This window comes from Protopterus annectens, chromosome 1.part1 (genome assembly GCF_019279795.1).
Source record: "Protopterus annectens isolate FY-2018-M chromosome 1.part1, PAN1.0, whole genome shotgun sequence".
Taxonomy (NCBI): Eukaryota; Metazoa; Chordata; order Ceratodontiformes; family Protopteridae; genus Protopterus; species Protopterus annectens.
In genome coordinates, this window is record NC_056726.1 from 994847830 (window position 1) to 994862813 (window position 14984).

Consider the following 14984-nt stretch of genomic DNA (forward strand, 5'->3'; position numbering starts at 1 on the left):
GCTTCTGCTTTGGGCACCACATGGCAAGAAAGACTGATGTAATGGCGTCGGCTGCATGTTTTATACCCCTGACGACCTGATGTCATGGAAGGGACAGCATCCGATGCAGGACACAAGACTTTGTTAATCAGGCTGACTGAGGGCTACTGCAAGCAGATAACCCAAATGTAATGATGGCAACAGTGAAACACGAAGAACATCCAAACTGTAAACACTGTAAAAACACTATAGAAGGTTAAGTGCTTTCGTCTTGTAATAAAGACATCATTAGAACCATATAAATCCAAAACAGCTGAATACTTTTTAAAAAAAAGGCGAAAGAGAAACCACACACCTTCAATCATCCAATCATTTAAGGTCGCAGTAACCTAACAATGTTTAAAGCTATAGTGTATCAAAAAACAATCAAAACTAAATTAAAACATATTCACACTTAAAAAAATATTGCTACTCCAATTATAACAAACTTTATAATAATATAATAATTATATTTTTTGTGATCTGTCCTTCAGTTCCCTGGCTATAGAAATACTCTCATTCAAGCCAGGCGGAAACAGTGAGTAATCCCTTAGCAAATCCCACCAACTCTTGTCCATCCACAGTTAAGAATACAGGAGAAGACACATTTTGTAAGTTTCTGTTTCTTATTGGGAGATTCCTTCACCTGAAACCAACAGCAGCTGCAGAGGACGTGGCAATCTCCTGGTCTTTAACAGTTTCCCGAGAAGCCACACCAGAGTGGCCAGTAGGAAAACACTAGTGTTCTAAAGCACTAGTTTTGGTCAAATCATGATATCCCCTGAGACCGAGGCAATGAAGAAGTTGGCCAGATACCTATAAACATCCTAATAATTTTTTTCTTTCTGCAGATGGGGAAAGCAAGAACCATAGAGACAAACTGCGCTATGTTCAAGCCAGAAAGAAGACCTCACAAGTGGGTAAGTGAAGCCTGAGTGAGCCAGTAAACTTCTGACAGGAAAACAAAAGGTCTGAGGTAAAATATTCCTTGACAGTCCCCAAAAGCACAAAATCCTTCCCTCCCCCTGCACACATCAACTCTACACAAAACGTCAATAAAAAATAGATTTTTACACTTTTTTCAGACAAGCACTGCATAAATAAAAATCCATTTGGTAGCACAAGTCCAACAAAAAAGCACTTCCTCATAAAAGTATCATATTCACTGAAAAATTATGATGCAGAACAATTTCCATAGAAGTGTACTAATCTGTCCCAGCCTTGAAAAAATTGCTAGCAGACTATCAGCTTCATGAAGCCTACAGAGGTGAAATATTCCTCTGGCATGAAATGCTCTGAAGCTTTAGCTACTTAATCTGCCTTTATAGATGTCACTGCTGAAGTCACTGGCAGTCTGAGCAGGTGGAATGTGCCCTAAAGCTTTGAAAGCTGGCCAATTGTTTTATTGGAGATGTTCGCAGAATTGTAATGCTGATTGGATTCATACATTTTCTAAGTGTATCAAAATTAAAAAATTCTGGGAGGAGAATGGTAATTTCCTTCAAGCTATTTTTTCAGATTCCTTCATACTAAGTAAATCCATGATTTTTCTGAATGTAACTGAAACAAATGTCATGAGCAAAATAATTTGTATCTACTACTGACTATACTAGCAATGGCTAGAAAATGTATTACAAGAAAATGGAAAACATCTGAACACAACTTTCAAGAATTTATGACTCTACTAGAAGAAACAATACATATGGAAACAAAGGTAAAAGAAATGGAAGAAAGTTTTTTCTCTCATTGAGACTTTAAAGATCTCCACATCTTCTTAGTACTTGGAGAAATTACACAGAATTTTTTTTATGTGTAACTACCTCTCTCTAACTCGAAGTTATTCTCATTTTTTTTCCATATAGGCCATATGTACATATTGTACATTGTTTGTCTTTTGTTTCATTTGTATTTTAGTATAAATTATGTTTTGTCTTTTTGAAAATAAATAAAATATTTGAGGAAAAAAAAGAAAGCTGGCCAATGGTCACATCCTAGGCAAGAATATAACCCAAACAACTTCGGCTACTGAAACATTGTTCTAAATGCTGAACATCTCAGCATTACCAAGTAATCATCAAAATCTTAAAAAATGCTCTAAAACAATGTCTGCAGCACGTCAAAGTAAGAAAATGTCCCCAAATTGGTTACTGTTCTGTGGAAGTAACCTAAAAGGAACCTATAAGGAAAATGCACTTTTAGCTGATCACTTCTTGTGCAGAAAAGAACTGGAATTCATGCAGTTTGCTTCACCTTTTAGCTACACATCTAACAACCTAGGAATGCCAGGAGTTAAGCAGAGCCAGGGCAATGTATGTAGAAGCTTTGGAAGTCAGCCTGGAAGGGTGGACATACAACCAAAGTTACTTCTAAGTTAGTGACTCTACTGCAGTACTGATGATACATATGATGCACACCCAGAGGTACATAATCTTATGCACAGCTACACTTAGGCATAGATCTTTTACTCAAAGCATGATTCTCCATCTCCTAAAGACAAGGATCACCACTGAAACACTCTCTGGAAATGCACAAGCCCCTTCCCCTTTAACAGAATTCAAGAACAATTCTTTACTTTGGCACACCTTCCAAAAACACTGAAAAAGAATTCAAATTCAAAACATAGCCACCTTAATATTGCAGAAATTCTTTTAAACAGAAGATGGGCTCTGCAACCTAAGTGGTAGGGGCTGGTATACATTTTTTTTCCTTTGGATGGAATAACCAAACCCAGGTTCACTTAAAAGCAAAAAAACACATACACACTAGACTTAACATAAATGAGTTTCCTGGATTAGGATGTTGCCTGTCTGGTACAGTATACAAGATGCAGCAGACTCTAGACTCTTATCTTGGTTGCAGTCTGTCCTCTGTTTAACTGTGGAGTCTGGTAAAACTTCCCAAGTGCCCTAAATCACACTTCATTATGTGACATACTCAAGAGTTATAAATCAGGCAAATGGAAGCTGAGGTAATTAAACCCTGGACTACAGGAAGCAGCTAGTGAATATCATAGCTTTAATCCTCTGTGCTAGTTGCCAGACCTCAGTTTCATATGTTAAACCAGATGATGCAGAGACAAGACATGTGCGTGCATTATAGATGACCCAATATGTCTGACTAATGTTCTGGATGAAACAATGCTAGCTGGTAAATGGAAACACTAGGAAAGCAGATAGACACCTTTCTTTGCATCTCTTCTGGGAGGTGATATGATTCTCTGCTTCAGAAGCTAATCATATCAGCGGCAAGGGATTAGTCTTGTGCAAATACAGAGGGGGAAATAAGGCATTAATGCTAGTTATTCATTCATTTATACACTTCGTTAACTATAGTGTACAGATTCCATTGGACCACTTTCAGCCTCAGCCCACAATGTAAACAAATATCAAGTGGGGGAAAAAAATTGCACAATAAAAGAGCACACCAAAAATAAAGGTAAGGTTAATATACAATAGAAAGAAATGACTTAAAAAGGCAGTCAATGGAAATCAGCAATTACAATATTTGCATCAGACTAGAAAAATGTTAGAAGTTAGAGATGCTATAGTGAAAAAAAAAGAATGTGTTGGAGATTAGGGAGAATAGGTTGCGTGACCTGAAGCACCGTAATTAGAAAGGTCTTGAAGATTTGAGGGAAGATCCCTAAAGAGCTTGGGTCTAAGCGTAGAAAGGTAGTGGTTATTTCAGTGTAGTTTGGTTTTATGTGCTTGCAAATGAGGCCCTGAGTGGCTATGAGATCTAAGGTAATACGACAGAAACTGTCTAAGTAAGCTGCAGGAAACAAAAAAGGCATCACACAACTCAAGCATATACTAATAATATCAGAAAATGCATAAATTAGAAGGAAAAGGATAAAACAAAAAGTGCACTCCATCCCAAGTACAGCAGCCTCTCTTGTCCACCCCCTAATAAGAGGCTTCAAATTACAGGTACATAAATGGTATTGTTAGGGAACACATGACATGCAACACGTACTAAGTCAACCAAAAATAAATAAAATAAATTACAGAATCAGCTCCTCACACCAACAGTTGCTTAATATACAACAATTTAATTTAAACAAATCCCTTTCAGGGAAACTTAGATCTTGTTTTGCTTGTTCATGCAAACAATAAACACAGTAAATGATGCAATACGGTTCTCCTGCTCCCATTCTACTCGTTTCTGTTCAGAATGCTATGTGAAATTAATCACTTCCTCTGATTCACAAGATTCAATTATTTTCTGAGTAGCAGATAATCAACCTACAGCACCATGAGCCCCTAAAGCTCGTTCATACACATTATTCACATAACACAGATTCATGGAAGAAATGATCACGGATACCCTCTTCCAGCAGCTAGAAGCTGTTGTAAGTTAATAGAAGTCTGTCACCCTCCCTCCCAACAAAAATGTAAACGTGATCTTCTCCCATGAAAATAACATACAGCCTCTTCATCTCAGGAAAATTTAGGTACCGTATTCTCTCGGAGTCTGATGGGTGAGGCATATGATTCCATGCTGCCTCCTCCATGGTAAGCTGGTAAAGCTGCTCCTTGGTTAGAGGAACAGGTCCTAGAGGGCAGACCCCTAGGGATGGTGGGATATTCACCTCCGTGACCTGCGCTGAAGGCTGCGTACATCCCGTCTGTGTAGAGTTAGGTGTTATTAGTATTTCTGTAAACATAAAAAAGGGCACAAATATTAATGACTGTAAAGCAGTAGCCATATGCAACTTAAATATGACCATCAGAAAAGTGAATCACAATGAAATGAAACAGTTATCCTTTATTACACATCAAAAATATGCTGTCTACAAAGCTATGTACTGAAATAAACTAACAAAAGAAACAGGGCTAGACACCCAACAACCAAGCCTGCCCATCTCCCATCTACTGGACAATGTGATAAAGTTAACTTAGCAACTTTTTTAAATTCTTCCCATCATCAGAAAGTACAGTTGTGTACACTTACCATGTATGTAAATGTTTGAGCGTATTCACTGTTGCAGTCATCACATTTGGGTTATCTGCCTGCAAATAGCTCTCAGTCGGCCTGAATACCAGAGTCTTGGGATTTCTGCGTCGGATGCTGTCGCTTCTTCCATGACGTCAGGTCATCAGGGGTATAAAACATGCAGCCAATGCCATTACATCAGTTTTTCTTGCCCCAGATGTCAGGAGCCCCCACAATAGAAAGCAATTACATGGTGTGGAACACCCCCAGTAGAAAGTAAATACCAATGTTATAAGATATGGCCAAACAAAAAGGGATAGGTAGAAGTATAGAGAAGTCGGGGGGGGGGCTGGAGGGAGGATAACCAGGACTGCAACAGTGAATACACTCGAATATTTATATTTATGGTAAGTGTATACAACTGTACTATGTTCTTCATGTTTCACTGTTGCAGTCATCACATTTGGGTTGATTCCCAAAGCTGAGGAAGGGTGGAGGCAGGCAGTCAAGAAGCATTAGGGCTGGCAAGCAGGCCCTGTAAGACTGTTGTAGCAAAACCAGCTCCGGATTTAGAAAATATAGGCAAGTGGTAATGCTTGGTGAAAGTGTGTACAGAGCTCCAGGTTGCAGCTTCCAGGATGTCCCTGGTAGGGACTCCCCTGAGAAATGTTGTAGAGGTTGATGTAGCCCTAGTGGAATGTGTTTTGATCCCCTGTGGGGTAGGTTTCCCATGGTGCTTGTAGAAGAAATGGATGCAGTGTGCTGTCCATTTAGAAATGGTTTGCTTTGAAATGGCCCTGCCCTCTGCCCCTGTAGCAAAGCTGACTAGCAGCTGGTCAGATTTTCTGAAAGGTTTAGTCCTGTCCAGATAGAACCTAAGCTGCTTGTGTACATCCAAGGAGTGCAGGACCCTTTCCCCTTTATTCTGAGGATTAGGGAAAAAGGTTGGCAAATGAATAGACTGGTTTAAAGCCACACTAGATACCACCTTGGGCATAAATGACGTGTTAGTCCGGAGGGAAACCCCGTCTGCATGGAAGATAATGAAGGATTCCATGGCCATAAGGGCCCGCAATTCAGACACTCTTCTTGCTGAAGTGATGGCTAGAAGTAAAACTGTTTTCCAAGAGAGGAACTTTAACTCTGATGAAGCAGCAAGTTCAAAGGGTGGAAGCGGGAGCTTTTCCAATACAAAGTTAAGGTCCCAGGCTGAAGTGGGAGCTCTCCTGAGAGGTCTTAAATTTTGGCTCCTCTCAGGAACTGTTTGACCAGAGGATGAGAGAAGAGGGGTGGCTCTGTATTATAATGAGCTGAGATGGCAGAGGCATGAATCTTAACTGAAGAGAAGGATAGGCCTTTGTGGAGCATTTCTGTTAAGTAGTCCAGTATACGAGGTAAGCTGGGCACAGTTGTGTTCATTCCTTGAGACTGGCTCCAAGAACAGTATCTTTTCCACTTTTCCAAATAGGACTTTCTAATGCTACGCCTCCTCACCTCAAGGATGACATCCAACACCTGTTTACTGAGGGTTGCTGGTGATGGGTTCAGGGGATGAGCCAGGCTACTAGGTTTAGGGTTTGTAGCTGAGGGTGCAAAACCTGGCCCTCCTGCTGGGACAACAGGGAGGGGGTCTGAGGCAGGTGCCCTGGTGGCAGTACTGTCAGACTGCGTTAAAGTGGGTACCAGTGCTGACGTGCCCAGTCTGGTGCAATCAGGATTGTCCTTGGCTTGTCCTGTTTGATCTTTAGTAGACCCTTTGAGACGTGGGGCAGAGGGGGGAAATTCATAGTTTGAGAGGTTTTCCCCATGTAAAGGACAGAGCATCCACTTTCCATGCTTGGCTGTGGGGAGTTCTGGTGCAATATTTGCTCAATTGATATTTCTGAGGGGAAGCAAAGAGGTCCACCTCTGGTGCCCCCCACCTGTGAATCAAAAGCTTGAATGATTTGGGTTCCAGTTTCTACTCGTGTGGGTCCAATAAATTTCTGCTCAAGTCGTCTGCCAGTGAATTTAGTTTGCCTGGCAGGAATTGAGCTTGCAGGTGCACTTGATTGCTCAAGGCTGTGTTCCACAGAGCCATGGTTAACCTGCAGAGTGGGTAGGAATGGGTTCCCCCTGCTTGTTTATGTACCTCATAACTGTGGTGTTGTCTGTCTATCAATAGTTGTCCTGGAAGTATAAGGCATTTGAAGGCTGTCAGAGCATTCTGTACAGCTAACATTTCTTTTTGATTGATATGCAGGTGCATTTGCTTTGGACTCCATTTGCCTTGAATACACTGTCCTGCCATGTGAGACCCCTATGCATAGTCTGATGCGTCCGTTAGGGTTTGGGCGGCAGGGGGTTGAGTGAAAGGGAGCCCTTTGTTGTGGTAGCAGGCCTCTGCCCACCAAAGGAACTCTGCCCTTAGAAAAGGAATGATAGGAGTCATTATTTCCATATCCTGAGAATGTTGACACCAAAGACATTTTAAGTACCACTGAAGTTTCCTCATACGCAGTCTTGCATATGGAATTAGTAGAATGCAAGAGGCCATGAACCCAAGGGCTTGCAGTATTTTTCTTGCAGATAAATGGGTTATGCTGGCCAGTAAATTGAAGTAGTTTGTCAAATAAATTTGTTTTTCTGGAGTGAGGAATGCCATCTGGGAAGTCCCTTTACAAATGTCAGGTGCTGAAGTAGCAGTTCTTGACTGTCTGCCTGAATCAGGCAATCGTCCAAGTATAGGTAAATTTGAATTTTTCTCTGCCTGCAATATGCAATGGCTGGAGCTAGGCATTTTGTGAATACCCTGGGCACAGTAGAGAAGCCAAAAGGAAGTGCAGAGAACTGATAGTGCATAAAGCATTCAAGATTCCCTTATGGGGATGTGCAGATAAGCTTCTTTTAAGTCTAGGGTGATTAGCCAGGAGCCCTTGGCTAGCACAAAAAGCAGCTGTTGGAGAGTAAGCATTTTGAACCTTGGAACCACCAGGAAGGTGTTGAGAATAGACAGATCCAGGATGGGGCGCCAAGATTTTCTTTTCTGGGTACCAAAAACAGTCTGGAGTAAAAACCTTGTCCCCTTTGCTCTGCTGGGACAGGTTGAAGAGCACTGATACTGAGAAGAGAAAGTACTTGCTTTTGGGCCTCTGCCCACTGGTTTGGGGGGAGGTCTGGCCATCCACTTGGGGTTGGCAGTGAGTGGAAGTAGAATCTGTACTTCTGGGATACAATGATCAAAACCAATCTGCCCTGGGTGATGTACTCCCAGTTTTTTGCATGCAGGGCAAGTTTTCCTCCTAAGGGTGCAAGTAATGGGCAAGGCTTGGAAGAGTTAAGGATAAGTCATTGCGAGATTTTACCATAGGATGGTGGATTACTACTCGCTGTTTTCGAGGTGGGAGCACTCCATTGCTTAGATCTGTGCATACCCTGAGACTGTAATCTTGGTGGTCTGCTATCCCTGGGTTTGGACTGAGAAGGACTGGGAGGGACTGGAAAGGACCAGTTTTTAGAAGGCCAATGCCTACTGAATGTAGGTGGCTGTACCTGTAGGAAATCTTTTAACAGTTTGCATAGATTTAGCTTTTTCCTCCATCTTTTTGAGGATTTCTTCTGCTTTATTGCCAAACAGGTGTTCTTGATTTAATGGTGCATCTAGCAATTTTGCTTTGACATGGTCTGGCAAGATTTGTTCCTTAAGCCAAGCATGCCTTCTAAGAACAGACCCAGTGACAGCAGCCTTGTAAGATGCTTCTACGGCATTGAAACTACATTGCAAAGTATGTTTTCAAACTTGGTTAGCAGAATGTATTAGCTCTTGTAAATCTTTATGTTCTGTACAATCAGGAATCAACATAATTTTCTGTTTAATTAGCTCCATAATATGTTGCTGATACTTTAACATACGAAACTGGCAATTTAAAGCCCTGAGGGCAACAGTAGCAGAGGTGTATACCTTCTTACCCCATCTGTCTAAAGCCCTAGAGTCCCTGTCCGAAGGGGTAGGGTTTTTGGTGGTTGTAGCCTTAATGTCCTTAGGTCCTTGGGAAATAGTCTCTGGATCCACAGTAGGACTCTTAAAGAGGAACTTGTGGGAGTCAGGTACTCTGTAGTACCTGTCAGGTTTCCTGGGAGCTGGGGGACAAAGTATCAGGAGTAAGACTGGATTCCAAGAAGACATCATCTACAATTTCCAGAACAGGAGGGATAGCGAGAGGCCTGTGCTGAGGCAAGTTTAAAAATTCCCTGAGTCTCTTTTTGGACTGCGAGTAGTCCTGGCACTCCCAGTGGAAAGGCTATGCAGGGTTTCACCAAAGGAAAAATCTTCTGGTGGGGAAGCAGAGGGAATGGAATCCTCTGCATCAGAATCCTCAGAGGTAGATAAGGATATGTCCAGATAATCAGAAGGATCAGAGTCAACAGACTCATGATCTGAAGAATCAGAAGGAAAATCAGTTCTGGGGTCTTTCTGAGGAGGAAGGCTGGCTTCCCCCAATTAAAATAATAAGATCTTCAGCCATTCTAAGCATTTGTTTCTGAAGCATGTGGGCCTGAGAATGTGCTTTTGTCGTCTGTTTCCTAGGCGTAGTGCGAACTCAGGGCCTGAGAAATTCGGTATTTTTGGTTTGAAACGAAGTCGTCGGTTTAATATGAAAATCAGAAGGCCTGAATACACCCTCAGAAGCCGGTGCCTGCACAGTGGCTCTGGACCCACCCAAGGTCGAGACATCCACAGGTTCCATAGTCTAAGCAGCATCTCGCATCATACTGGACTCTGAATGGGTCTCAGTAGAGGCCTACGAATCTGTAGAAGCAGGTATCAGGGACTAAGAAAGTGCCTCCCTGAGTACCGGTGGACTGGCGACTAGCTTAACGAAAGCATCGTTGGCAGTTTTGGACCTATGCGGTCTGTCTCTGTCTTTATCCTTACGTTTTTTTTTTTTTCGGAAGATCAGTATTCGGATGGCTTATCGAAGCCATTTCGGAATACGGAGAACGAGAGCAAAAGAATGTAGTGACAAAAATAGCCCGACGACGAACAGTTTGGGCGTTGAACAAGGCACAAACCGACAGCAAGGAACATCGTGGTCTAGGCCTAAACAGGTGACACAGTAAGAATGAAAATCTCTGTAAGGTATTTGCTTTCCACAGGCAAGACAATTATTAACTTTTTCTGACATCGGTTAGAGAAAGATAAAAGGATCCCCAACTGTGCACTCATCTTTTAGAAGACTTCAGGTCTGAAACTCGAAAAATGAAAATTTCAGGAGGCGGCTAACCAGCACTTGCGAAGTGCTTCTGCTTCGGACACTGCACGGCAAGAAAAGCTGCATGTTTTATACCCCTGATGACATGATGTAATGGAAGAAGCGACAGCATCCGACGCAGAAATCCCAAGACTCAGGTATTCAGGCTGACTGAGGGCTTCCTGCAGGCCTAATGGTTAAGGTGTTTGCCTTACAAACACAAGGAGCAGGGTTTGAGTCTCACAAGGGATAATTGGCTAGGCTTAAAATGGCTCGCAAGGGCAGTTAGCTTAGTACTAATCTATGAACCTATGTGATGACTACAACAGTGAAACACGAAGAACATCTGCCTCAAGTCTGTCCTAAACATTCTTGAATTAAACAAGTTTTATAGGTTCATAGATTAGTACCAAGCTAACTGCCCTTGCGAGCCATTTTAAGCCTAGCCAATTATCCCTTGTGAGACTCAAACCCTACACCTTGTGTTTGTAAGGCAAACACTTTAACCATTAGGGATTCTACCACTTTAGCCAACTACAATATAAGTAACTCAAGTCTGAACAGCAGCTCGGGAGACTGATGGTACTGGCAAGAAGGACAGGTACACTCATACTGGGGAAACTATGCAAGCTTCAGATGGCAGATTCCCAAGCATTGGAGGAGGAGGAGGAGGACAGAACTTGGGAAGATTACTGGCCTAGGATGTGTGGAATGGCCGACAAGGAATGGTTACCCTACAGCCTTAGGTGGGCACATCCTCAAATGACACACCTCACAGATTGCCCAGCATATTCCACAGAACATTGGCATGCAGGGAATGGGATAATGCTTAGGAAAAACCTTGTCTCCATGTATGTGATGCTGCTGGGGTGGCTGCTAACTCCACTATAAGCACTTCTTCCTGTGTGCCAGCCTCAGCCATAGGCAATATTCATATGAACCTGCAATTCTCATCCACATTCCCTCATCAAGTGACAGCAGTGGAGCCAAAGAAGAGTAATGATTATCAGCAGGGATCAAAAAAATAAATGACACTGCACTACCACTTAGAGAGGCAGTTTATTTAACAATTACCATTTCTGTGAAGTACTTCTTTGTCTTGGGATCTGAACTAGCATCTTTATAACTTTAAATCATATAACTTTTAGAAACCAACCACCTGCCCTGACTACACTGATGCACAGCGGATACATAACGCACCATAACCGTGGACAGGCAGAAATACCACAGATGATGCACCCTGACTGTAGAACAGAGAACACCCAAATGGCATAAGTATCCAAACTATGCTAGAATTACAGAATTGTCAAGGAAGGCTCCATATCATAAGTGTGAGATCCAAAGGTCCGATTCCTGACAACCTGAAAACATGAACTGATTTAAAAAAAAAAATCTGACATGTTGTTATATCTTTCAAGCATTTTTCAGGGCAGCTTTGTCCTACATCCCTGCAAAGTACAGTTGTGTACACTTACCATAAATGTAGATGTTCGAGTGTATTCACTGTTGCAGTCATTACACTTGGGTAATCTGCTGGCAGGTTGCCCTCAGTCGGCCTGATTAATAAAGTCTTGAGTCCTGCGTCGGTTGCTATCCCTTCTTCCATGGCGTCAGGTCGTCAGGGGTATAAAACATGCAGCCAACGCCATTACATCAGTATTTCCTGCCCCAGATGTCAGGTGCCGCCCAAATGGGGGAGCAAAATATATATATATATATATATATATATATATATATATATATATATATATATATATATACACACACAAAAGCAAATACACCAAAAAGGCTTTTAATCATAGTAAAAGAAAGAAGAGGTATAGTTGGAGAAAAACAGGGGGCTGGAGGGAGGGTAACCAGGACTGCAACAGTGAATACACTTGAACATCTACATTTATGGTAAGTGTACACAATTGTACTATGTTCTTCGTGTTTCACTGTTGCAGTCATTACATTTGGGTAGAATCCCAAAGCTATGGTTGGGAGGATGGATTTATACAGCATTAGGAGCAGCTATAAGGCCCTGCAGGACAGCAGTGGCAAAGCCAGCTCTGGATTTAGAGAAGAGAGGTAAATGGTAATGTTTGGTGAATGTATGAACTGAGCTCCAGGTAGCAGCTTCTAGAATGTCTCTGGTAGGAACCCCTCTGAGAAAGGCTGCAGAAGTAGATGCAGCCTTGGTAGAATGAGATCTGATCCCCTTGGGGACAGGTTTACCATGGTGCATATAGCAGAAACAAATACAATGGCTTATCCATTTGGAAATAGTCTGCTTTGAAATAGCCTTTCCCTCTGCCCCTGCAGCAAATGCCACCAATAGTAGTTCAGATTTTCTTAAAGATTTTGTCCTTTTTAAGTAGAATCTTAGTTGTCTGTGTACATCTAATGAATGCAGAATCCGCTCACCCTTGTTCTGTGGATTGGTGAAGAAAGTTGGCAGATGAATGGTCTGCTTAAGAGTCACACTAGATACCACATTAGGCATAAAGGATGGATTGGTCCCAAGAGCCACCCTGTCCGGATAAAAAATAATGAAAGGCTCCAGTGCCATAAGAGCCTGAAATTCTGAAATCCTTCTAGCTGAAGTGACTGCTGAAAGAAAAGCTGTTTTCCAAAAGAGAAATTTTACGTCCGTAGTAGCAGCTGGCTCAAAAGGAGGTAGAGTGAGTTTTTCCAAAACAAAATTGAGGTCCCATGCAGGAGTTGATGCTCTCCTGGGAGGTCTTAAATTTTTGACCCCTCTGAGATACTGCTTTAGCAGAGGATGAGAGAAGAGGAGAGGTTCTGTGTTGTAATGAGCTGAAATGGCAGAGGCATGGATTTTTATGGAAGAAAAAGAGAGGCCCTTGTGAAGCATCTCAGTTAAGTATTGCAGAATCTGAAGAATACTGGGCATTGCTGTGCTTATTCCTTGTGCTTGGTTCCAGGCACAGAATCTTTTCCATTTGTCAGCCTAAGATTTTCTAGTACTAGGCCATCTAGCCTCCAAAATGACATCAATCACAGGTTTGCTGAGAGATGCCAAAGGTGAAATTAGTTGATTAGCTACGCTGCAAGATTCATAGTCTGGAGCTGAGTGTGCAGAATCTGGTAGTTCTGCTGAGATAGCAGGTAAGGTGTCTGAGGCAGGTGCCACGGAGGAAGGTGTGGCACATTGCGCAGGAGCAGGTACCACTGTTGGCGAGGCCAGTCTGGACAATCAGAATCAGTTTTGGTTTGTCCTGCCTGACTTTTAGTAGGACTTTGGAGAGCAGAGGCAGAGGGGGAAAAGCATAGACTGATAGGTTTTTCCAGCTGAATGATAGAGCATCCAATTTCCAAGCTTTTTTGTGATGAATTCTTGTGCAGAATTGGTCCAACTGATAGTTCAGGGGTGAGGCAAAACGATCTATGTGTGGGCTCCCCCATTTGCGTGCCAACATGCTGAAAATTTGTGGTTCCAGTTTCCATTCGTGTGGGTCCATAAGATTTATGCTTAGTTCATCTGCCAGAGTATTTAGCTTTCCTGGCAGGAATTGAGCTTGTAGATGTATTTCATAAGTCAAGGCTGTGTTCCACAATGCCATGGCTAGTCTGCAAAAGGGGTAGGAATGTGTACCCCCCTGCTTGTTTATGTACCACATGACTGTGGTGTTGTCTGTCTATCAGTAGTTGTCCTGGATAAAGGTAGTCCTTGAATGCTGTCAGAGCATTCTGTACAGTTAGCATCTCTTTCTGATTGATATGTAGGTGCATTTGATTTGGGCTCCATTTGCCCTGAAAGCATTTCCCTGCCAAATGTGCGCCCCAGGCATAGTCTGACGAGTCTGTAGTTAGGGTATGTGTGGCAGGGGGTGGAGTGAATCACAGTCCCTTGTTTTGGTGGCAGGCCTCTGCCAACCATAGGAACTCTAGTTGCAGGCAAGGTATGATAGGAATCGTTTCCAGGCTGTGACAATGTTGACTCCATAAACTTTTTAGGTACCATTGAAGTTTCCTCATATGCAGTCTTGCATATGGAATTAGAAGAACGCAGGAGGCCATGAACCCCAAGGTCTGCAGACTTTGTCTTGCAGATAGCTAGGTTTTTGTGGCCACCTGTTTGAAGCAAGTCATCAATTGAATTTGCTTTTCTGGGGTAAGGTAAGTCATCTGGGCAGTTGTATTCAAGCTTGCACCTAGGAATGTAATTTTTGGAGAGGGTACCAGTTGTGATTTGTTTTCGTTTATGGTGTACCCTAGACAAGTTAGAACCCTTTTTACAAACGCCAGATGCTTTAGAAAAGTGTCCTTGTTTTCTGCCTGAATTAGACAATTGTCCAGGTATGGATAAATTTGAATATTTCTTTGCCTGCAAAATGCAATTACTGGTGCCAGGCACTTTGTGAAGATCCTGGGCGCAGTAGATAAGCCAAAGGGCAGTGCAGAGAACTGGTAATGCAAATAGCCTGCTTTGAAGTGGAGGTATCATCTGCAAGATTCCCTGATTGGGATCTGCAGGTAAGCCTCTTAAGTCTAGTGCTACCAACCAGGCATCTTTGCCTAGCATAGGTAGTAACTGTTGAAGAGTCAGCATATTGAATTTTGGAATGTCCAGAAATGTATTTAGAATGGATAAGTCCAGAATTGGACGCCATGATTTGTCTTTTCTGGGTACCAGGAAAAGTCTTCAATAGAAACCTTGTCCCTTTTCCTCTTGTGGTACTGGTTGAATAGCCCCCATATTCATGAGGGACAGAACTTGTTTCTGGGCCTTTGCCCACTGATTTGGAGGCAGATCTGGCCATCCGTTTGGGATTGGCACCGTGTGGAAATGAAATC

The 14984-nt window shown here is 42.4% G+C and overlaps 1 protein-coding gene across 8 annotated transcripts in view; it reads right to left on the minus strand.

The window, feature by feature from the left end:
* CNOT3 (CCR4-NOT transcription complex subunit 3) overlaps positions 1-14984 on the minus strand; it is a 2226181-nt gene that overhangs the window by 265060 nt on the left and 1946137 nt on the right. For 7 of the 8 annotated variants that reach the window (XM_044079494.1, XM_044079487.1, XM_044079515.1 and 4 more), the window contains one exon: positions 4476-4674. In XM_044079494.1, coding sequence (XP_043935429.1) covers positions 4476-4674 — 199 coding nt within the window. The remainder of the gene's footprint in view (positions 1-4475; positions 4675-14984) is intronic. The other variant, XR_006365802.1, reaches the window with a different exon arrangement.